The sequence below is a fragment of the Amblyomma americanum genome, chromosome 1 (assembly GCF_052857255.1).
Source record: "Amblyomma americanum isolate KBUSLIRL-KWMA chromosome 1, ASM5285725v1, whole genome shotgun sequence".
In the NCBI taxonomy this organism is placed as follows: domain Eukaryota; kingdom Metazoa; phylum Arthropoda; class Arachnida; order Ixodida; family Ixodidae; genus Amblyomma; species Amblyomma americanum.
The window spans coordinates 419083508-419106201 of record NC_135497.1 but is presented as its reverse complement, the minus strand read 5'-3'; the positions used below and the strand labels follow the sequence as shown (position 1 = coordinate 419106201).

At 46.4% G+C, this 22694-nt stretch overlaps 1 protein-coding gene across 1 annotated transcript in view; it reads right to left on the bottom strand.

The window, feature by feature from the left end:
* LOC144124581 (pancreatic lipase-related protein 2-like) overlaps positions 1 to 1401 on the bottom strand; it is a 62227-nt gene extending 60826 nt beyond the window's left edge. The window contains exon 1 of the mRNA XM_077657355.1: positions 1215 to 1401. Within this exon, the coding sequence (XP_077513481.1) occupies positions 1215 to 1269 (55 nt within the window). The 5' untranslated portion in view covers positions 1270 to 1401. The remainder of the gene's footprint in view (positions 1 to 1214) is intronic.
* Positions 1402 to 22694: the final 21293 nt, after the last annotated feature.

Genomic DNA, 22694 nt, shown 5'->3' with positions numbered 1-22694 from the left:
ATTTTTTAAAAAGGATTTTTGAATTGAAAGACTGCTTTCTTTGTCATAGCATTGTCATTGGTGGTGCGCGTCAGAATACATCGGAAACGGGGTAACTAGCTTGTTGGTTAGCTACCAAAAGTTAACAGATCAACATTTACAGTTAGGCTCGTAATTCACTGAAATGTTTGTAACCCACCGTAACGAATATCCATATAAGTTTTTGTATTTTCGTAATTGCCATTCTCACCGCCTCTGCAGCTCAATGAATTCTGGGGACCGCACACCGTGGAAATCGAAACCGCGAAGGTAGAAAGAGTGCTAGCCACGTCTAAAAGCAGCCCTCACACCGTGGCATGGTTGTCACATTCCCTTTCGCAATGCCCTACTAGGAGGGGCGAGTAGAAGAACGCACGACAGACGTCCGTCCTTGTGACGCGCCTCGTAGGCGTGGATAGAGCTCGGTCTTGCCGCTCGGTTTCGCTTTGCCCCGTGTGCGGCCCCTGAATTCCTTGAGCTGCAGAAGTGGCCAGAATGGCAATTTCGAAAATCTAAATACTGGACATTCGTGACAGTGGGCTACAAACATTTTAATAAATAACAAGCCTAACTATAGCAGTTAACTATTCAATATTAGTTACCAGCCTACTGGTTAACTCGAATTGGCTGTATTCTAAAGCACACCACATCCAACATTGTTATGCCGAAGAAAGGGACCATCTAACTAAAAAAAATTACTTCTAAAAATCGCTGGCAGTGTTAGGTGAACCCCCTTTATAACTAGCTTACCGGCCGGCTTATTCGCCATAGACCTGCCTGTTGGCTCCACTCAAGGATAAACAATATATACTGATATTTGCGCGAAATACTGGATTACTGTCTCAAAAATGCGTTTCCGATCGTTCATGAAAGCCCACGCGTTTGCTGTTCTGCGCAACTACCTCCCTGACCATGAATAGAGACGTAGGTGGTTTGAACGTTACCCAGGTGAGTTCTGCTGTGTGGACAGAGGAAATTGTGTCCAAAAAGATATCACGCGCTAGCCGTAGGATGCATTTCAGCATTACAAGGCACACGCGAGTTGGAGCAATGTATTGAGCCAGAGGTGGAGTCAAGGAGAATTTAGACGTAGCGTTTTAACAAAGCCTAAAAAAATGTGCTCTAACGTTTTGTGCCGATGGCAACACTAGGTCTACACAGTTCGTGCATTCGTACCATAACCAGTTCGTACGTACCATTGGCGACGAGTAGCGCTAAGCTGATGGGCAGGACGACTGCTGTCCACCTCATCTTGCTAGTGCCCCTGTATTGTCAGTGTCGTAATTTTAGCGTGAGAGTTACTTCTTGAGAAGCGTCGTATGGGGCCGGAATTAAGTATTAAACACCAAACCCGATCCTTTTCATCAATTATCGCCAGCTCAGTCGCCGACACGCGCTCCCAATCAGCACTATCAACCACTAGGCAATGCGGGAGATAAGAACACAATATAATCTCAGGAAATCAATTGTTGCATTATACCGGGTCGGTCTGTGCGGTTTTGCTCCGCAAAAGAACAAAGAAGCGGTTGACAAAGCCTGTTAATCGCCCATTATTCCTTTGTTCTGCGACGACGCTGATACCGGCCTCGTGAGTTCGGAGAAGCGGCTATGATACGTTTAAACACATCCACCTCGAAGGCTTCAAGAGACAACGTCGTCCCTACTCTACCCGCATGCTCTTATATAGTAGTTTTTGCGTTATTTGTCTAGTGCGTGTGTGTGTGTTCTCTCTTCATTTGTTCTCAACCGATGTGTGTTCATGCTCATCATTTGCTCATCGTCTATTGCCAATCGAAAGATGTCGCCTGACGAAGGATCAGGTGACAAAAATCGTGATCCGCGCGACCCAGAGTGAAGTGAAGCGATTGTTTCTTATTTTTTTCTACGGACGGTCTATGCTTATGTGTTGCTATTGACCTGTGCCAAATGACATGATGGAGTTAAAATGTCGATCACCTTGACGGCGATGAATGCATAATACGAATCGCTAGGGCTCACGCGCGGCTCGTATCACAGTGCACTGACTTTTTCACGGGCACCAGAGACTGGGAAGTCACTTGACCCGTCAGTTTGGATGATGGACAGATGAGATGCTAAGGGTCCTTTTACGGCGCGCTTAACAGGCACGCAGCGGCCGGAAGCCCTTATAAACTGGTTTAATTTTGCGGGAAATTTTCAGAGTTAGATCACGTATGTGAACATGGCAAGTACATTTTGATAAGGTATACCGTGTATACATCGTGTTACCGCAAAATAAGAATTGTTCGGTCGGCAAAAGCTAGGGGAAACCACTTTTTTCCTTGAAAGCGAAGGCTTTCAAGAAAAAATGGGAAGAATAGGAGTAACTGCTTCTGCATTCTTAGGCATACAGACCGAGGCAGAGTAGGTAAAGTTTGCTTTGCTACGCTAAGCTACAGAGACATATCCAGCTGCGCCGCTCACTTTCACCACCTCCATGTTGTGCCGCCTTGTACGTGCCAATCCATTTTTATGCTTTTAATTCTTACGTTAATTCACGTTATGCGGTCAATGCTCAGTACAGGGTTAATAGGAGAGATATGGGAGAGGACTTTGTTCTGCAGTGGACGTAGTCAGGCTGATGATGTTGATGAATGCTCACGTAATTCACTTCGACAGTAATACATGGCAAGTAGGGCTTCTTAACGCCACAATCACCAACACTACCTTGAGGCCACCTAACCAACACTGGAGAGCAGATAAGGGTAAGGAATCGAGGGGCTCATACAAATAAACAAAGCCAACGCTCACCGAAACCAAGGAAAGCATTGTGCACTGTTTCTACTTTTTTTCTTCTTTTAACTGGCGGTTGACCAATGGGAAATTATTAGCGTAACTTTCGCATGGTTGAACGATGACTGATTAGAAAGTAGAATAAAAACAACCGTGTGCCCCCAGTGGGTATTGGAACCCACTTGACATCGCGGTAATTCAGGTAATTTTTAGTGCCGTTATTTTCCTCCAATGTCCGACCGCCTCGGGGACATCTGAGTACAAATCTTATTTTTCCTAGGCTAATGGCCTCGCATAAAGATGCAGTCGTCTAATGTGTATGGCAAGTGCACAGTGTTTGGCCGTATCAGTGAACATTCTGGCATCCATGAGCCCTGTCCAGTGCTGGTTGCCGATTTCCCGCCTTTCATGATATGCGGGGATTTTACGTATATGGCGAGAGAATTAGAACAGAAAAGATTGACATAGGACAATGATGACAACGTGAATGACAGGCCTCCATTAAGATTCTCAACCTAAGTTGCTTAATGTCGCGTTAACTATGTTTCTGTTGGTATTCGTTACACGGCAGCTTCTTTTCCGTGTTGCTCAGACGTGACAATTTCTGGATGTAGTCCCTATATACTTATCAGTACCAATCGATTAAATGTAATGGATTTCAAAGTTTCCTTATTGCTATTTGATTCGTACTGTTGTCCTATGCTGCTTTATTTATTTTTGCGTTTATCACTGACAGCGCTTTAAAAACATTTCGTCTTCCAGAGCGATGACACTGCGCCAGCATATTAGTACCAGCATACGGCGCGCGTTTGTGTTAGCAAGAAGGCTATGAGAGATCAGTATGAAACATGAAGCGGTTATTGCATTTTATTCCCCATACGCCGAACTGCGGTTTGCAGAAATTTCAGTTAATTCTTGGCAATACATATTTTTACAGTGAGTTTTCTTCCTATCTTTTAAAACAGTTTGCTTTTCTGGCATTTTTCGTTTCCTTTCGAGGAGAGCATACCCAGCCTCCATACACGCCCGCGTCGTCTACTGCGCGCTGTTCTCTGTGTTGACTTGCTGGCAGGACATGGATGGTGGCCGCTCCAACGTATACTTTAGCGAAAAGAAAGCCATTTTCTTTTTCTCCAGGAACTTTCAGCGTGGTATGCGAGCTTAGTGAAACCCTTGGTGGAAGTTCTTGTGTTAGCAGTGCCCGATTTTAGGTTTATTTACTTGTTTCGTAGAGTTTCAAGCCCAGACGTATCACAGAGTGGAGTGGTTACAAAAAGGAATAGTGAAAACGCAGAGTGGCGCGAAAGTAATCGGTAGTATAGAAATAGATGGCTCGTAGTTTCACAATGTTGTCTAATGCTTTCTGGAAGTGCTGGTTATATAATGTGCAAATGTCAGTCAAAAAGTACTGACCATTCCACTGTAGCTTGGTAAAAGAAAGCACAAAGTAAATGAAATTTTTTAGGTAGAATCGTTGGAGATTCCATCCTTCTGAAATCTCTTTGAATATTCGACTCGCCTGAATCAGTGCACTGCAGCCATCCTTTTTCCAAGACACAAAAGCACATTAGTAAAACTCTAGTGGTTGGTCATTACACCACCGTTTCACACATGCAATGAAGTCGTCATCTTGAATTTTTTCATACAGATGAACTTATAATCGTTTTTATAAAAATCCGATAGCGCATCATGATCGAATGGTTCACGAAAGCATTGTTGACCATCCTGAAAGAGATTTGCAGAAGATCCTCACGCACGCACATTGATCCTGACTTGCATCATCTCTGTTGTCAAGAGCCATGGAACCCAGCAAGCACAAATTTTTCTTCATCCCAGACTTTATTTAGCGTTAAGGTGGATCCTTTCGCCATACCTGTTTGTTCCATGATCGGTGTGATGATGATGCAACTGCAATATTGTGTGAGTTTGTGAATGAATCATACATTACATCGGTTGGAACGCTTGACGGCCTGGCTTAACGTGGCGGGACCTGGATGCCGTAATCACCACGCCTTAACATTTCAAGCCTTCGAAACACACTACTTCGATTAAATGTTTTATCACCCATAGGCTGCCAACAGCTTACAGTGAATTGCTGTTGCTGAGTTATCGACGGATTGGCAAAGTAATTCGATCACTGCATGTTGGCCTAGTATGGGTCACGTTGATCATCCATGGTGACCTACCTGAAAGATCAAGAAACAAAATTAAGTAATCGTTAGTGTGTAAAATAGCAAATATTCTGCCGAAAAAACTTCATTTTAGTATTACTTACCATTACCGAGCTACAGCGGATTCTGCGTTACTCTGTGACCGACCCTTGTACAACACATTGCATACAGTAGAACACATACAGTATAGCAACTGGTAGTAAAAAAATTGGAAGGCTCCTTGTTATACAATATTATCTAATGTTGTCTTTTAGATCTGTTTTTGAACAGAAGTAGCTGTTGATGTGGGAAGGTAATTCCAGTCAAAAAACGTGTCAAAAGAAATGACTGAAAGAAGAAATTAGTTGTTCATAATGAAATATCGACTTTGTTATTTTGATCTTACCTTGAGGAAATGCATTGGGGGGGGGGGGGGGGGCAGAGTTTGAGATCAGTTTTTTCACAAAGCGAGGCATGATGGAATATCTTGTCAAAAAGTTAAAGGCAAGGGCTTTATGACGAAATGTTAAGGATGGCAGGTCGAGGTCTAAATTATTTCTAAAAATGCTGGTAGCATTGTGGTTGTAATTTGTAATAAAACGAGCAGTATTGTACAATGCCATTTCGAATGAGCAAATTAGGGTTTATCAACAGGCTTCCAAGCTGCAGCAAAATATTCAATCTCTCAGTTAACTAGGGATTTATACAGGATGATCAAAGTTAAGGTGCGAAAAAAATTATTTTCTGAGGTACATGAAACCAACCTCTGGGCCTAAATTATGCGGCCAGGAAGGCACCAAGTGAGATTACAATTACCACCGTCAGGCCCCTGATAAAGTAAAATGTTATACTGAGCTGCTTAGCCACTGAGGTTTACGTGAATGTTTATATTGGAAACATAGAAGCGGTCGCATTTATAGCCTACTCGATTTGGTAGAATACTTCTTGAGCTCACGTGTTTCTAAATATTCACCCTAAATTCCCCCTTTTTGGACTAATTACGCCTGCAAGTCAGTGCGAGTTGACGCGCAACTTTTTCTAGGGCGACACAACTGTTGCATAAGCTGTTTCTTCCATTATGATATTCGGTACTGAAAAGAACACAGTAAATAGCTGTGCGATCGTCTACACCAGCGACAGATGAAATGCTGCGTCAAATCTGGAGGTATTTCGTACCAATCGTCACCACCTTGCATGCGCAATTACGCGGATTGAGCTGAAAACACACGCGTGCTTGGAGAATTCTGCGAAATTAAATTTCGTGGGAATACGATGGGGCGAGGGACGGCTCAGCGCTTAGGGCACTCGGATACTGAGCCGGAGTTTCCGGGTTCAAACCCGGCCATGGCGGAATCGTTTCGATGGAGGCAAAAACCAAAAGGCACCCATCTGCTTTGCGATGTCAGTGCACGTCAAAGATCCTCAGGAGGTCGAAATTATTCCGTAGCCAACCATTACAGCACCTCGTTCTTACTTTCTTCTCTCAGGCCCTAATTTATTCCTACCCTTACGGCGCGGTTCAGGTGTACGCCAAGATGTGAGACAGATACTGTGCCATTTCGTTTCATGAAAAACGAATTTTTCAATATGAGGGTCTGTAGCTTTTCAATATAAATATGCCCACAAAACCAGTACTTTAAAGTTCATTAATCGATTTTATTTAGTTAGGTTCCTGACGGTGAGAATTATGATCTCACTTTGTGTCCTCCTTGACACGTAACTTGCGTGTAGAGGTGGATTTCACGTTCCTCTCAGCGCATAATTTAGGAGCGCGTTGATCTTATGTTAAGAAACATGTAAATACAGATGTGCATCGCCCTGTACAATAGCAGTTTTAGAGAATAAGGCGCCTTAGCGAAATTGCGTTTTATTAATGACAGCGTGCGATTAGCATTATTCGTCGAATTATAAGTGTGGACGGACCAATGAAGGTTTGCAGTAATATGGATGCCAAGATATTTGTAAAATTCAACATGGCGTAGAAGGACTACATTAAAGTGGTAAGAAGGCAGATAGTTACAGGGAGAAATTTACATTCGTTGATCTTTAGTTCCAATGACCAAATTTCGCGCCAAAAATAAAAAGCGTAAAGATCAGTATGAAGAGTCGACATGTCAGCGTCACATATTATTTCCCCGAAGCATACAAAATAATCTTCAAATAATTCAATGTTGGAGGAGAAGCAGCAAGTGTAAATTAAGAAAAAAAGCAGGGATTCTTGATGAGTGTACTGCACTTGGGCGCGAGTTTGAGTGATTAGCCTAAACGAATTGTGAACGGCTCATAGGAAAGCACTCGGGCCAAGGAAGCAGCTTGGGATCAGTGGTAAATGTAACTCACGCATTAATTCATATGGCATATTTTATAAAATGCATTCGAAAAATATAAAAATATGGAGGCGGACAATTTAGAGCGATCCATGATTTAACATTTGATTTTGAGTAAATGATACTAATCGTGTTTCACATGAACATGTTTTGCGGAAATAATCTTCAAATAATTCAATGTTGGAGGAGAAGCAGCAAGTGTAAATAAAGAAAAAAGCAGGGATTCTTGACGAGTGTACTCCACTTGGGCGCGATTTCGAGTGATTAGCCGAAACGAATTGTGAACGGCTCATAAGAAAGCACTCGGGCCAAGGAAGCCGCTTGGGATCAGTGGTAAATGTAACTCACGCATTAATTGATATGGCATATTTATAAAATGCACATGAAAAATACAAAAAAATGAAGGCGGAAAATTTAGAGCGACCCATGATATAACATTTGGTTATTAGTAAATGATACTAATAGTGTTTCACATGAACATATTTTGCGGAAGATAAGTTGTGATAGTGAAAAAATAAATTGGATTCGAGAAATCTAGCTAAATTTAAGACTATTTATACCACACTCTTTACACGGATTATTAATAAGGTGAATAGGACTTGAGCAGCCTAGCAACATTTTAGGCAAGTATATGTTCTAGAATAGTACATAGAATCCTAATGCGTGTAAAACTGCGGTAGTTATATTTGGTTAGTCCCTATCAACGCAGCGCAATCGTATAAATAGCTAGCTGTACATCTGTCCCCATCACTTTCACGGGTCACCCACATTCAAACTGTTTTCTCTGACGCTTCACGCTAACTTGGTAACCTGCGGCGAAATATTCAGCTCCTGGCACAAAGAAGCTATCGTACGAATCATTTTTACCCAAATTAAAATACGCATCTTCCATCTGGCACCCATGGCAATCGTACCAATCTATCAAATTGGAATCAATGCAAAATCGTGCAGCTCGGTTCATCACCTCTTGATGTTCAAGAAGCGCCAATCACCCCCCTGAAGCAGTCTCTCCTACTCCCTACTTTAGAATCATGCCGTGTCATTTCACGCCTATGCCTACTTCATGCATTCTATCACAATAACAAATTACGGCGTTCTTTGCTAACCAACCTGTCCTCCCGCTTCAACCACGACAACCCGATAGCCGCCACAAGGGGACACACAAGTCATCTTTCCCCAGCGCAATAGCACTCTAGAATTCATTACCTAAAGATGTCGCGTCATGGTCAATTCAAAAAGCATTCCGCGAGAAAAGAAAAACTCATCTTTTATAACATCCACCGTTGTCGTGTGTACAGCACCTATCGCAAGGTTTCGTTACCTTGATTTCTGTAATGATTAACGTGCACTCTGTTTTGAGCATTGATGTTACTGGCTTTATTATGCGTGCTGTTCTTTGTAGTTCTTTTTCAGTTCCTGTGTCTTTTAGTTCTTTTTTACTTCCTGTGACTCTTTCTTGCTATGCATACTTTCGCCGTAATCCGCTGTGTGAAAAGCAATACGTACACCTCTATATATAATGCCTTCGAGCCCTTAATTAACGATAAATGAAATGAAGTGAAACAAAATATAATAGAGTGCGATCACCTACGCGACCTCTCGGTCTACGGACAGAAAAACTTTGTGAGCAACTGCTGGAAAATAAGTCAGAAAAATAGAATAACAGCTCGTATTTTTCAAACATCTCGCTCTAATTAAATTGCGCCGAGGAGTGACAAATGGTTTTCAAAATTAAATTATTGATTCAACATTCCTTGTTGGATAAATTTGCGAAACATTGATAGGTATTCGCAGTCATGCATAAATGGAATAGTTACACATGTGGTCAAAAAAAAGGCAGAAATCATCGGGCGGTGCTACTTTTCTTGACGCAATTATATGCACAATATGCATGTGTGACGGAAGTAGCAGCTTCTTAAAAGCCGACAGCTCCATCATATGTACAGCACCGGTGTGCACCTCTTAGAGCGTCGCGGCGACGTCGCCTTGTCCAATGCTAACCATTGTCGCCGGAAACTTCGTCGGCTTAATGATTGAAACCCGCATGCGAAAACATGTAGAGTCATTTTTGCAGTCTGAAAGAAGCCGAGGAAATCCTCTGATGTGATGCCTCCACCGCTACTCGCATGCTTTAGAAGTTGCGTGTGTTTGTGTACTCTTTTTGGCTGGTAGAGCTCTATACATAGTGCCTGAGATCGGGCTCCAACCCCATCGCAGGCCACCACTGTTGGGGATTGCGCTTCAACGCCACCGGTGCCACCAAAGTTGGAGACGGTGGGGCCCTTGATTAGGCTTACTCGTTCAGCCCCGCCGATCCCGTCTTCGAATGACGTTGTCGGACTCCGTTAATGACCTAAACTGTACAATAGCGTTTATTCACATTTTTACAAGCATGAGAATCAAAAGTGCGAGTCTGGAGCTCCACTCGCTGTAGAGTTTTATATCATTCGTCATTCCTAGATTCCACAGGTTTAGGAAGGCCTTGCCGGAGTGGAGGTAGCCTGAAACTTTCACTACACGCACAAACTCACGCCACCGCAAATAGGGACACGTCCTCGTCACATGTCGAGCGCGAGAAAGAGAATAATTTCGTCAGGGTCATGCCGACTGCAGTTGGTGACGTCAAATCGCCAGTAAAAGGTTCCCACACGCTGCTGACACCTGTTCTTCATCAGCTGACAGCCGACGCGGAAGGCCAGGACGCATGGTCGGGTAGAGAAGCCGACAGGGGTCGTTTGTCTGTTGAGATGCTTGCGAAGATTGCGGAAGATGACCATCAGCCCGCCGCTGTGCTCCCAACGCCGACGAGCCACCGGAAACGAGGCTCTTGTGTTCCCCAACACAGTCACGGCGATTGGGGAAGATAACGTCTGCTTGCTCGTCCTTCAGGCCTCCGCTCTTTCAGGTGCTATACTACGACAGGGCGAGGCTTGCTAATTGAAGACAGCTGACGCCTGGGTCCATTCCGCAAGGCCCTTGGGGCACGCTTGAGAGCGATCACCACCGAGGTGCTCGGAGCCACTCAATAGAAGCATAAGTGTTGGCTGCAGCAGGCGAGACTTGCTGTCACCGTTGCTAATCCATTCTCGCTGCCGTTCGTAACAGCTCCTCTGCGGCCCCAAAAATCTCGACTGGCCAGCTTTCCCTACCGCTGGGCAGGAAGAGATGAGCTTGCGTCCGCGTTGTTTTCTTCGACTGCAGCATCAACTCCCAGGGCAATACCGAAAGCACCAACCTACGAACACAGGAAAGCATAGGTGGGATGTTCCAAAAAACAAAGCACTGCGCTACACGTAAGTTCTCAGAATTTACTCAGGACCCACCTGGCTTCTATCTAGTACCAAGAAAAATCCTGCTCCAGAATACTGACCTCTCAATTTTGCCCGAATTTAAGGTCAGAGCGAGCTTCTGCGTCCAATCTGAAATCGCCGGAGACAGACTGCCATTATGTACGATAAGCGGTGGAGTGTCAAACCCTACGAATTTCGAAAAGAAACTCCCTTTTTTATCAAAGCTGTGATCCCCATATACCACCCGAATATCGAAAGCCTGCTTAAAATTTGGCCCACACTCCGATTAATCTACAGTTCTTCTCATTGAACGCTCGAGACTGGGAATCAATGGTCCCAGCTGAACTCTCAAATATGTGACCGTGCATCACAATCCTTACCCATTCCAGTACTCGCGAAATGCTTCTCTTAAACTCATTGAGTCAGTGCTGCACCTCGGCTCCATAACCTGTACGCAAAGCTGCTAGAGCTGTTCTCCACAAAATTCTGAATCCTCACTTCATTCGGTTAGTCCCCGAATATCTGAAACCGCTAATTAACCACGCGCCGCTAAACACGGTACGCAAATGGGCACAAATATCCGTACTTTCTTTGCCTCCGCAAGGCATTATCTACACTGGCGATAATGTAGCAATCTTGATATCTCAGCCATGTTTGACAGGCCCGAATCTACTGAACACACAAACGCAAACATGTGCCAAAATTCAGAGACAAAAATTAAACGTCTGTCGCGAACGGTTCCAGTTAAGCAATCAACGCCTCGTCAACGCGGCTCTTAGCTGCAATCCCGTGTATGCCCTTATCATTTGGTAGCACGCCAACTTGCACACTTTTCTACCTTGTTGCGAAAATATCATTTACCAAAGTTAAAAAAGACATCTGATCAACTCGAAATATTTAACCTAAAACAAAGTAGCCTTTCATTCCCCGATTTCACACTCATAAAAAAGAGGAATTTAAAAGAACAGCTACTTCGAATGGGTACGCGGGGTGAAAGCTGACTCACCACCGCCGCGTTGAAAGGATTAATCGTCTTTCAGACGCGCCCGCCGTGGTCGCGCTCTGACTGATTGTCCTGTTCTCAACGCTTGAAAAAAGCTACTGAAAAAACCTATTCCTGATCGCCACTGTCATCTCCAAAGCCCTTCGACGTGCTCAGAAGGCCTTGATAGAGCAGGCATAGTAGATAACTGAGACCGGGCAACAGGCCGTGACCAGCGCGAGAAGCTGCTCTTTGTTTTCGCCCAAAGCCTGAAGTTTGGCTGCCCTTTCGCCCTGCGCGCTTCCTGAAATACAGCGCTGAAAGTCAAGGATCTATATTACATTTCAAGTGCGCGCGGCAGACAAGCCTGTGTGTGTGGTCCCTGTTGCAGGGTCCCTATACTGGCATGCGCCGTGTGTCGCGCAACCCACCACCTTCGCACCTCTCGGGTCGCTTTGCCTGCTCTTTTATCGTGTTTTTGATAGTCGTGCGCGACCTGAGTCTTCTTGCACGCTGATGCACCTTAAAGCATTTTGCGCCTGTTCTGGTCGGAAAACGCACTCTTCCCTTTCCATTTATGCGGTCACCTTTAGAAGCTCATGCGCGTGCCACCTGACCAGTAACTTAAGCCGCAAATTTACGAGGGTCAATAGGGAAGGTTTTGCTTTCTCTTCTGCCGCATTTCTATATGTGCTAACTTTAGCACCTGTCTGCGGGCCTGAATTAAGGGTTTGACATTTCATTCGTTTTTTCTTCGTTCTTGCCCTTTTCCTTTTTTTTCGCCTACACTGTTCCGTGCTCGTTTCCTGATCAAAACTAGCTTCCTCTAGTTTTTCAGTCGCACCTCGGGAACCTTCCTCCAATCCAAAGCTGGCCTCCTTGCCTTCGCAGCAGAGTGTCAGCTCCACACAGCTGACAGACGGACCTTCCGCTGCCCCTCAGTTGGGCAATTCGCTTCCCTGAAGGTAGTCCTAAACAGCCTGCTTATCGTCCTGAGCGCTTTGTCCTGAAACGCACTGCTCATCTGCAATCAAGCTTTCGTCCTCTGTCTCAGCGTGGCTTTCAGTTCTGCGCTTCCACATAACTACAGCTCCGCAATCTTCATGTGCCAGCTTCGCTGAGGTAGCCACAATTCTGCAGTGATCACTGACACCACAGTTACGCCTTAACTCCTTAACTCCCAGTTGTCACTATTCACGCTCTTTGAAGGGCTCCCCATTGTGAAACCTCTGCCTTTGGGGAAATTATCCCGGTCACACCCGGGCCGATTAGCCACCTTTACACGCCCCTTTCTAGCGTCGCCACGCTTAACCAACTCGGCGATGGTTCCCATTATCAGTGCACAGCGTTTGTTCGGAGCTCTTTTTTTTCTAAACTGTCTGTGCCGGTTAGACCCCTTTTCTGGGCCTTTATTCGCAATTTTGCGAATACCTAACTGGAGGACGGTATGTTTGGGTACTTTGGGAACTCTCTATAGGCTCGCCTTTGTCCAACGCCATCCGTGCTTTTTCCTCACGTTTTCTGAACGAGCTTTCGCGGAGACGCACCTAGCTAACTCAGTGACGGCTTCGGTAACCATTTTGCTTTCGCCTCGCTTTGTCGTGTACTATCCATGACGGTTGTGAGCCATTTCACAAACCTCTCATACTGCGTCAAGTCTGTCCAACTCGCCGATACAATGGAACGTTGAGGGCTCTGTCTGGACGGAGATAGCCTCGCTCTTCGCTACTTCGTCCCCATCAAACCCGTTGACCGTTGCGAGCCGCCTTTTCTCTGCCTCGAGGTTAAGCTCTTCTATAGCTCCACTGCTAGTTTCTTCATAGCCTCTTCATGTGCACTTTTACGCTCCTGTAGCTCTGTTTGTCGAAGGTCCGCCTCCTTCATTCTGGACTACGCCTCGTCGAATCTCAAGTGCAAGCTCCAATCGCTTTAGTTCCATTTCTTCGTTTTCAGCTTCGCACCTATGGCGTTCCTTCTTCCCACTCCCGATAAGCTTCCTCCTTCTTACGTGCTTTTTTCTCCTGGTCGGCTTTCTCTTCACGTGCTTTTTCCTCCTGTACCAAGTTCCGCGTATCTACAAGCTGATCGTTATTCTCGACGTACTTAGGAATTATCTTATATAGTTCAATTTTTTTACTTTGCACTTCTACCGACGATTCCTCGCATATCAAAAGCAAGTCTGACTACTACTATCTGATTAGGTTCATGGTCGCTGCTTTTAAATATCGGATATGCTCGCTCATAGAGATTCTGAGCAATACACCTGTGCTACAGACAAACACGCGATCAACCAGCTGCTCAAATTGTTAACCCAGAATTTGAAGCACGGAGGATCGAAAGCAAATACCAAACACTCACCCGCAAATGGAGCACCATGTCACCCGGTCCATTCCACCGCTGCCAATCAGTTGTTGGGGATGGGGCTTCAGCACCATCGCAGGCCACCCACCAGTGTTGGCGATTGCGCTTCAACGCCACCGGTGCCAACAGAGTTGTAGACGGAGGGGTCCTTGTGTAGGCTGACTTGTTCAGCCCCGCAGGTCCCGTTTCCGAAGGACGTTGTCGGACTCCGTTAAGGAGGAGAACGCTACAGTAAGGTTTATTTACATTTTTACAAGCATGAGAATCCAAAGTTAGTGTCTGGAGCTCCACTCGCTGTCGAGTTTTATATCTTTCGTCATCCCTAGATTCCACAGGTTAAAGACGCACTCGCCGTAAGGGAGTGGCCTGAAACTTTCACCCACGTGCACAAATGCGCACCACCGCACATATGAACACCCCCCGTCATATGTCGAGAACGAGAGACAGAAGGATGACATCAGGGTCAAGCCGACTGCGACAGCTTACGTCAAGTGGCCAGCCAAAGGTTCCCACGCGCTTCTGACACCAGTTCTTCTTAAGATGACAGCCGACGCGCAAGGCCAGGACGCAAGGTCTTGTAGAGAAGCCGAAATGGGTCGTGTGCCCGTTGAGATTCTTGCGAAGATTGCAGACGATGACCGCCAGCCCGCTGCTGTACTTCAAACCCAGACGAGGCTCCGCAAACAAAGGCTCTTGTGTTCCCCAACATAGTCACGGCGATTGGGGAAGATAACGTCAGCTTGCTCATCCTTCCGGCCTCGGCTCTTTCTCGTCCCACCTGCCAAACGGGCGAAGCTTGCTAACTGGACCCAGCTGACACCTGGGTCCATTCCGCAGTTGTCCTTGGCGGAAAACCTGGGCGAAAACACCATTGAGCTGCCCGGAGCCACCCAGTATGGATAAAGATAAGTGTTGGCTGCCAGCAAGCGAGACTTGCTGTCGCCATTGCTAATCTAGTCAGGCTGTCGCCGTTCATAACAATGGTTTGCCCATCATTGTTGCCGCCTGCTCCGATCCGCAATGTAAGCTAGGGTCCCCTTTCAAAGATGAAACTCCTGTGGCCTCTCCTGCAAACCATGAGTCGTGGTATATTGAAACGCTGGGTACCGGTTGGTGGCAGGAGAAATCATGTCCGGAAAAAAAATTACGTCAGAATAATGAATACATTCGGACATTTCTGTTTAACAAAAATCAAAGAAAGAAAACGCGAAAAAAGAGCCATATGGGATCCAAACTAACGCCCTACTTCTCGCTGCAATTATCCTCTATTCCATCAGGCGTGGAATATTCACATGCGCCTGCCCTTGTGTTGCCTCGGACATTCAATATCTGCACGCGCAATGTAGTGGCCTCGATGAATATTGTTGCTAAAACGCGGAAGCTGCTCTCGTAGTGTCCTGCTTCTCAATGTTATCTGAGGCACATCAAAGGGGTTCTTAAACACCTTCCGAGGAGAGGACCTCAACATGCTCAATCACTGCACTGTGTTGTTATGAACACCTGAGCCAAATAATATACTCATACAAGCAGCAGTCGACCCACAATCACACGCGAACGTTGGCGAGCCCTTCCCAGCGACTTTTTCATGCTCGCTCCCTCCTCCGTCGCTGGCATCTACGTATACATGTTGAGAGGTGGCTATTGGTTAGATTCTTTCAGATGTCAGGCAGCTACCATGGCCGCGGTCAATAAGCCGCGTAGTTCCGGCGGGTCAGGAAGCTCCCCCCGGATGTGCGGCCGGCGGAGGAGCGCCGACCTTTCAGCGTGCAAAATGTGGCGAGAGGAGAGGGAAAGCCGCGAAGACGACGAAATCCAAATTTGGTCCACAGATAACTCTGTTTATACGAAGCGCATTAAAAAAATTCTTCCTGAACAATATTCGTGAAGCGGCGTGCTTTCACATCCCAGGCATACATCAACTTTATTGGAACTTTTTCAGAGCCCCTTTAAGCAGACAGCTTCTCATTCGGCCGACGAGCCAGAAACGCACCATTGACAAAATATTACAGACGATTCGGAAATGCAGAACAATCGACAGAAACAACGCGGAACAAGTAGCGCCAGACTGCGGCGTTCTTGCCTTTTAATCTTTATCAGATTCTGAATATCCCTGTAGCTTCTTCCGTTTCGCGCGGTCGTTGCCACGTCCGTGGTTCGCAAAGACACCGCAGCTGCACTCTTTGAACATTTCGTTTGCGAGCGAAGAAATAAGCCGCACTTATTTAACTGTTCATCGTAGTGCCTGATTATCTTAATCGTATTTTTACCGATAGCGACTGAAACATACGTAACTTTTTAACCTTCTTTCAATGACATGTTCTTATACAGTAGCTTATTTGTATTCACATGGCACTAACGCTGCTTCTTACTTGCTTATCATTAAAACCGAACCCATGTCCGCTGACATCGTAGCCCGCATTCCAGACGACACGAAAGCGGGCATCCGCTTTTGATGCCGCATGAGCACTTGAATATGAAGGTTGATGTTGGTCTGAAGAGGTTCGCCGTATTAGTGTCGATCGCTCTTTTTATTTTTAGAATATACAACGCGGCCAGGGCGCTCAAGCCCGGATAATGAAATTGCAAGACTATTAACTGATGGCCCCTTTAAGGAAAGTGTGGAATGCAGTCAGGCAGTACAGCTGACTAAATTTCACGTCAAAAATAAAATGCCTAATTTAGGTACAACCTCTATGCTTCCTTGTTACTTTCGCTTGTTTTTTATAGGGCAAGAAAAAAATGTACCATGTCGCAGGCTATGCGTGCAGTGAAAAGTGCCAGTATTTCTTCAAATGGAAAGTCTGTGGGATCGAAGCGGTCAATCTAAGCTGAAAATAAAGCTCTTCAATTGGGTTTCGCAATAAATTCATGGACAGTACGAAAGCATCAAAGTATCCAGGCTCAGCTATGCAAGAAGGCTTTGCGAAAACTTTTGTGAGCACTGGGCTCGATACGTAACAAAAGAAGGATGTTATGCTCGGTGGTGTAGCCATGAAGAGTCGTGTCCCGATTTTCTGTGAGCACCTGTTCATCCTCACTGGATTCTCACATGTGCAGGTCATATTCATCTCCGCTGACCGTTACAAGAACGAAATGCTTAACTGCATGAAGACCTCCCACGGCGACTGGTACAGGCTGCCTTTCGACGACCCACTTCAGGGGTAAGCTGGAAATGCGGCTATATTCTAGCACTGCTTTCAGCGTCCATCTGGCGCCAAGTATTGCGAATCGATCTTCAGAATGCAGGCCAGCGAAGGTCCAGTGGGCGCTCTGGACAGTATGCTCAACGTAGTCACGTCGCCTTGAAAGGGGTGCTCTGATGAGAAGTTTGAGGGCATGTAGGGGCTCGCAATATACACCGCTGCTACAATGCAATACGTATTGAGGTATGTGTCTCAATACGAATTTGACGTTCGCTTAAAGCCCCAGTAGACAAGCGCTTCAGTAAAAACTTTGAGCTCACTGTAGCTCCTAAGTACGTGGTCTCTGCAGCTAACTGAAGGACAGGTGCAAGCCGTGGGTGCAGGTCTTGCGCGCGCAAGAAACGCCGTAACTTTAGATACCCGCATCAAGCTATACATATAAAAAATATATATACTTCAAAACAGTTATGGGAGGGCTGGCTGGGCGATCGGCGACCAGTGTGGCCTGTTCGATCGGCCGTCCCTCTTACCCTACTCTTTAGCGCCATCGCCACCCGCTGGTGAAAAAAAAAAGAAAATTGACCGACCATCACGGTACTCTGTAATGAGAAACATAAGAGCAGTTTGATATTGCGATATATGAGACGGAAAACTTCAGGACGCTTAAGCTACCCTGAAGAGCATACAATGCCAAGCATTGCTGTCGCGAAAGGTCTGTAAATCATCGCACTGAACTAACGCTCCTCAGTGGTGCAAAGCAGCGCGTTGCAGCCCTTGGCCGGTTGCGGCGTCCTCTCCCGCGTTGGCTGCTCCCTGCGAGCACGCTGAAGCCACAAAGAACCCGTCTTTGTTTGGAGCGGGCCAAGGGGCGCGTGGCCGGCACATTCAGGGTAGTGCGTGTTCGTTTCCATGGGCAACGGTGAGGACTCAACAAACGCCCATGCATGTGCTGGTTGACGGTTCGACTGCCGATTCGCGGCTGACTGAAGTTGCGAGTAGCACTTTTGTGGTAAATCTTACTTTTATAGGAACATAATCAGCTACCACCTCTGCGACAATTAAGGGGCCTAAAGTCTTTGCGCAAGGAATCGCCTCCCTTGTGTATGGCAGCGCGTCGTTTCTCATGAACCCTCCCTATGCCTGCTGTCTGAAACGGAGCGGTTGCTGGAATATCTGCCTGCTAACGCAGCTACCCCTTCTGCGCAGGTGGTCGCGGTGCATGTCCTAAGCATGACGGTTGTCTGTACACGTGTTTAGGGAGCCGTTACGCAACAGCCGGCGCAAACTGAGCGCGACCCTTCTCACCTGCCCCCACCGTACCCTCCTCCTCCGCCTTCCACCTGGAACTTCCACCTTTCTTATGCAGCAACCCCTCTTCATTCTCTCAATTCTCGTCGTACCTTCATTATCACACAACTCACATCCCTCGCCGTTCTCTTTGCTTTGCTATTGATTGGCCCAGTTGCTCTGACAGCAACGGCGACTCCGCAAGCAAAGAAATGGCGCCAAAGAGATACGGTCTAAAAAGAGGATTTCAGTAATGACAAGCCGTGCTGACAATTGACCGTGTGCTGGGTGATGCGTCAGTCACTGGAGCTTTAGGCGAGCTTCAGATTGCATGTGTCTGTACGTGCGAATGAAGTACCGAACTTTATATAGTTGCTACTAGGCCTATCATTTGTTTTATTAGCATGACGCAGCTCTTCGCTAGAGGGATATAACACACAGCAAGTTCGTCCACATAATCCTTCTCTTTCTTGCTTTGGTGCGCTTCACCTTGCAGTGAAGTGTAGGAACGCTTCAAAGTGGTCGGGTTGCCGACGCTGCTCGTGATGAAGGCGGACAGCACCATGGTCTGCGCCAACGGCAAGAGGGTGTTGCGTTCAGGCGTTCCGCGACTGGCTGGGCAACTGAACCGACCGTCGCCGCGCCCTTTGGTCGGACAAAGCGGAGCACGTGCGGACACCGGTGCAATCGCTGGTATAAAAGAGAAATTATCTCAAGTGATTAATTTCCAATGCTTATAGGCCAACTCCTCCTGTTTTCTTTCTTAACCGCTTGAGTTGTTAACCACATAGTTTGCATACCTCCCTTTCTAGGCTTCAGTAAATCGCTTTTTTAAACCAATTTCGAGCAGCCAAAAAACGGCAAACAAGAGCAGAAACTAGACAGCACGTGCGAACGCAGTACAATGGGTAAAGTAGTGGTGTCGTCACAGACGTTATATATCGTCGAAACTATTATCCGCGCGCTAATGACTAAATGGCGCTGCAGTGAATGTAAGCTCTGATGCCGTTCGTAAAATGTCGAATATGACCGGTAACAAGCTCTGATCCAGGATATGTGTTTCGCTAGATTTTCACGCGACAGCGTTAAGGCTGCCGTTCAGCGGAAAACCTGGTCTCGACCTAGCGGTTGCGCTGTGTCGAGGACCCCACGTCACGCGTATACGTCTGGAACGAAAATATTTGGAAAAAGAATTTGTAATATGAATTACAACAGGGGGGGGGGGGGTTGTAGTGATGATGTTTTTGGCTAAATTTGAAGCTTAGTAATGTGGCAGTTAGTGGGTTGAACTAAGTAGATTGGACTAGAGACGTGCTAATTAGTGATGCGATTTAGAGCGGCAAAATGCTCGTACACTGCAGTGTGGAAGAGTTCAAAGATAGGAATGCAGAAACTGTCTTTTGATAAATGAGTGAATTTGTGCAAATAACAGAACTGTATGTGAAGAGAAACCGCTGGAGAGAGCAATGAACGCTATCGCGTCATACCCTTGAAGGCGGAGCTTAAGTACCCACTATTTTTTTTTCTTTTTTGCTGAACTTGGTAATACGACAGCTTCTGTAGTTTCAGTGATGAAGCGTACACGGCATTCGCAAGAGGCAAGTACGCTTGCAACGCCTCATTGTCCGATCGGAAGCCCTGAATCTTTGTTCCGGCCAGGCAGTATTTAAAGAGGAGAGAGTTTGTTCACCACTCTGGCTTTAAGTGGCGCTTAATTTCCAGGTGAGATCACATCGCTGTCGCCCTATTTCTTTCATGTGTTGAGGCATAGCCTTCCTTATTCTTTATGCCTGGTCATCGACGCCAAGCGGATGTCGATCATTGTACTTTTTGTCGTAAAGCCCTTCATTGAAGGGCTTTATCGCCTCCAGGCTGCGAGTGCCGCTTCTGGGAGATCGGCAAAAGCAGGCATGCTGTGATGAATGAGGGGTTTGCCATGATGAGGCGCTCTCTTCGGAGAATACCTAAAACCGCGTTCATCACCTTGTTCATCGCAACCATCGCGGCGCGCATAGTTTTGCCACTGGCCATGATGAGGCGCTTGCATCGCAGACAACATAAAGACAACCCACTCGCGGCAGAGATATATAAGTTCGCGCGAACAAGCAGTCTGCGCCCATTAGGGGGTACTGAATCCCTCTCCAGACCTCCTCACAGTTCACCCACAAGGAGCGCTGGTAGCCTCGATTTTGCTGAACGGCCGCTTTTGAGTCAATGTCCAAGCATAGAAAATAGAGCAGGCTATGTTTCTGGATTCTCCGGGAAGGCCATGTGAAATGGCCGCAGTTTTCAGGCTCGCCGTATAGCGTTTTCCTATAATCCCGGAGAAGGGAGAGTGGTAAATTTTACATGACAAGAAAACCCATACTCGTGCGCCATATTAAAAAAATATCTTTGAAAGGATAGCCGCTTAGCAATGAAAATTCGCAAAATGCATTTCTTGGTATTTGTTCATCAACAAAAGTAAGAAATAATTTGTTTTTTCTCTAAAACATTTCTCCTGCGATGAGAAGAGGAGCTCGCTTCGCCTACTTCCCTCCGCCCTTAAAACCTCCCCACAGCGTAAGAATATGCATTCTGATTTGATGCCCGTGCGTATTAAGCCGTATTAACATTCGTTTAATTTGATGCAACCAAAAAGATTCTGCACATCGTTTAATACTTTTCTTCGTTGAAATACATGCGCCACCAGTTATAAGCATGGCGCTATCCCGGCACAGAAGCGAATCATCCCTCTGAGCGCTGCATGGCGAGACGAATAATTCGACACTGCGCTCCCGTTTGCGAGTGGCATGTTCTCAGTGCGTTTGTAGAAACATTCTTAGTCGATTTCGCAGTATTCGCCAGCGTGATGGTAGCTTGGTAATGTCTCAAGAGTGAGTAGTAACCACCGACAAGCAGCGCAGAGCCGATGGCACCCTACTCTTGCAAGGGCCGCACTGCATGGTCAGTCTTCAGGCTTTCTCCGCTAAAGCTCTGTGGTTTGCCTCCGCGCGCTTGTCGGCGGTGAATGGCAACTGAGCAATGCCTTAATTCGCCAGTAAACATGTTCTTCTGAGGGCGACGTACTTCCGGGAGGTTCCGGTCTGAGAAATATATGCGGTTATTTACGCTCTTTAGTTGTCCGAAAACACACGGGTGGGGCTAGCGAAGGCATGCATTCTGGTTAGCAGAGTACGGAATCCCTCCCAAGGTTGAATACTTGATGTTGCGGTCGTGCGGTGGCGCTGAGATCTTGTGAACGGCGTTTAACGCCGAAGGAACTCCTTTTATACACCGTGCCTTCTGGTTGCTTCAACTCGGAGCGCGTCTTTTTCTGGACAGCACGTTTACCTTCGAAATATTCGCGGACCTAAGCCGACGCCGTCCCGTATGGTCGCCATATTATTGCGTCTTCGGCGATGTAAGTCCTAGATGTGTCGTTATTTCTGAAGGCCATTTCGTCCGAAGTTGAAGGCGGTGTGACCGGAGAACCTGCAGAGCCTGAGAGTTTATACAGAGATACGCGGCAAAAGGATTTAAAGCTGTAACATTGTTAGCACAAATGAGATTGTTCGAGAGGAGTGCTAGAGGTATTCGTAGCATCCAGCATTCTCACACGTAACAGTGACGCATGCACACTATACGCAGGCAGTGGCCTAGCGAGGTCGTCTTTTCTCCAGGGGACGGCGGATCCTCCGCTGCCTTCTCTCTGCCCCCTCCCCCAGTACGATTTCAGACAGGAAGTTGTTTTCGGGTGGGCGTTTCCTTACAAACAGCATAAAAAGGGAGTTCCCTGGAAGCTACGGAATTTAAAGCGAGTATAAGGAAAGGGGGGACCGGGGCGCTTGAGGACCACAACAGCCGCCTCTATCTTTGACGTGAAGCCGCGCAGCAATAACAATGAGTTCACGGTTAGCTAGCAGACAAGGATTTTGTTTAACACCGTGAAAGGAAGTACTCTTTATCATTTATGCCTATTAACTCCTGTGAGAAGACGGGGGTCAGCAGAAATATAAGAACCCCCCCCCCCCCCCCACCCGCTCCAACTGTCGTCTAGACACGGGGCACCATAGCAGCCTCCCTCCCCTCATTACTACGTCACTGTACGCAGAGCTCTTAGTTTCCAGGTAAAACTCAATCTCGGCTGACTATTTCAATAAAGCGATTTTGTAAACAACCAAAACATGTAGCTGGGCTTGTTGGTGCATATTCAGAAAAGATAAACGAGAACGAAGTCCAGACACAGGCGTTCCGTCCCCTCACTTAGACAGTGTCCTTAGTTTGCGCTCCTGTATTTTCCTGAAGATTTCTTTGAAGTCAGCCAATAAAAAGGCTAAAAAGGACTCTTAATAACAAAAAACAAAAAAGGAAGAAAATAAAAAAAACTATTAAAGGCGAAGCTC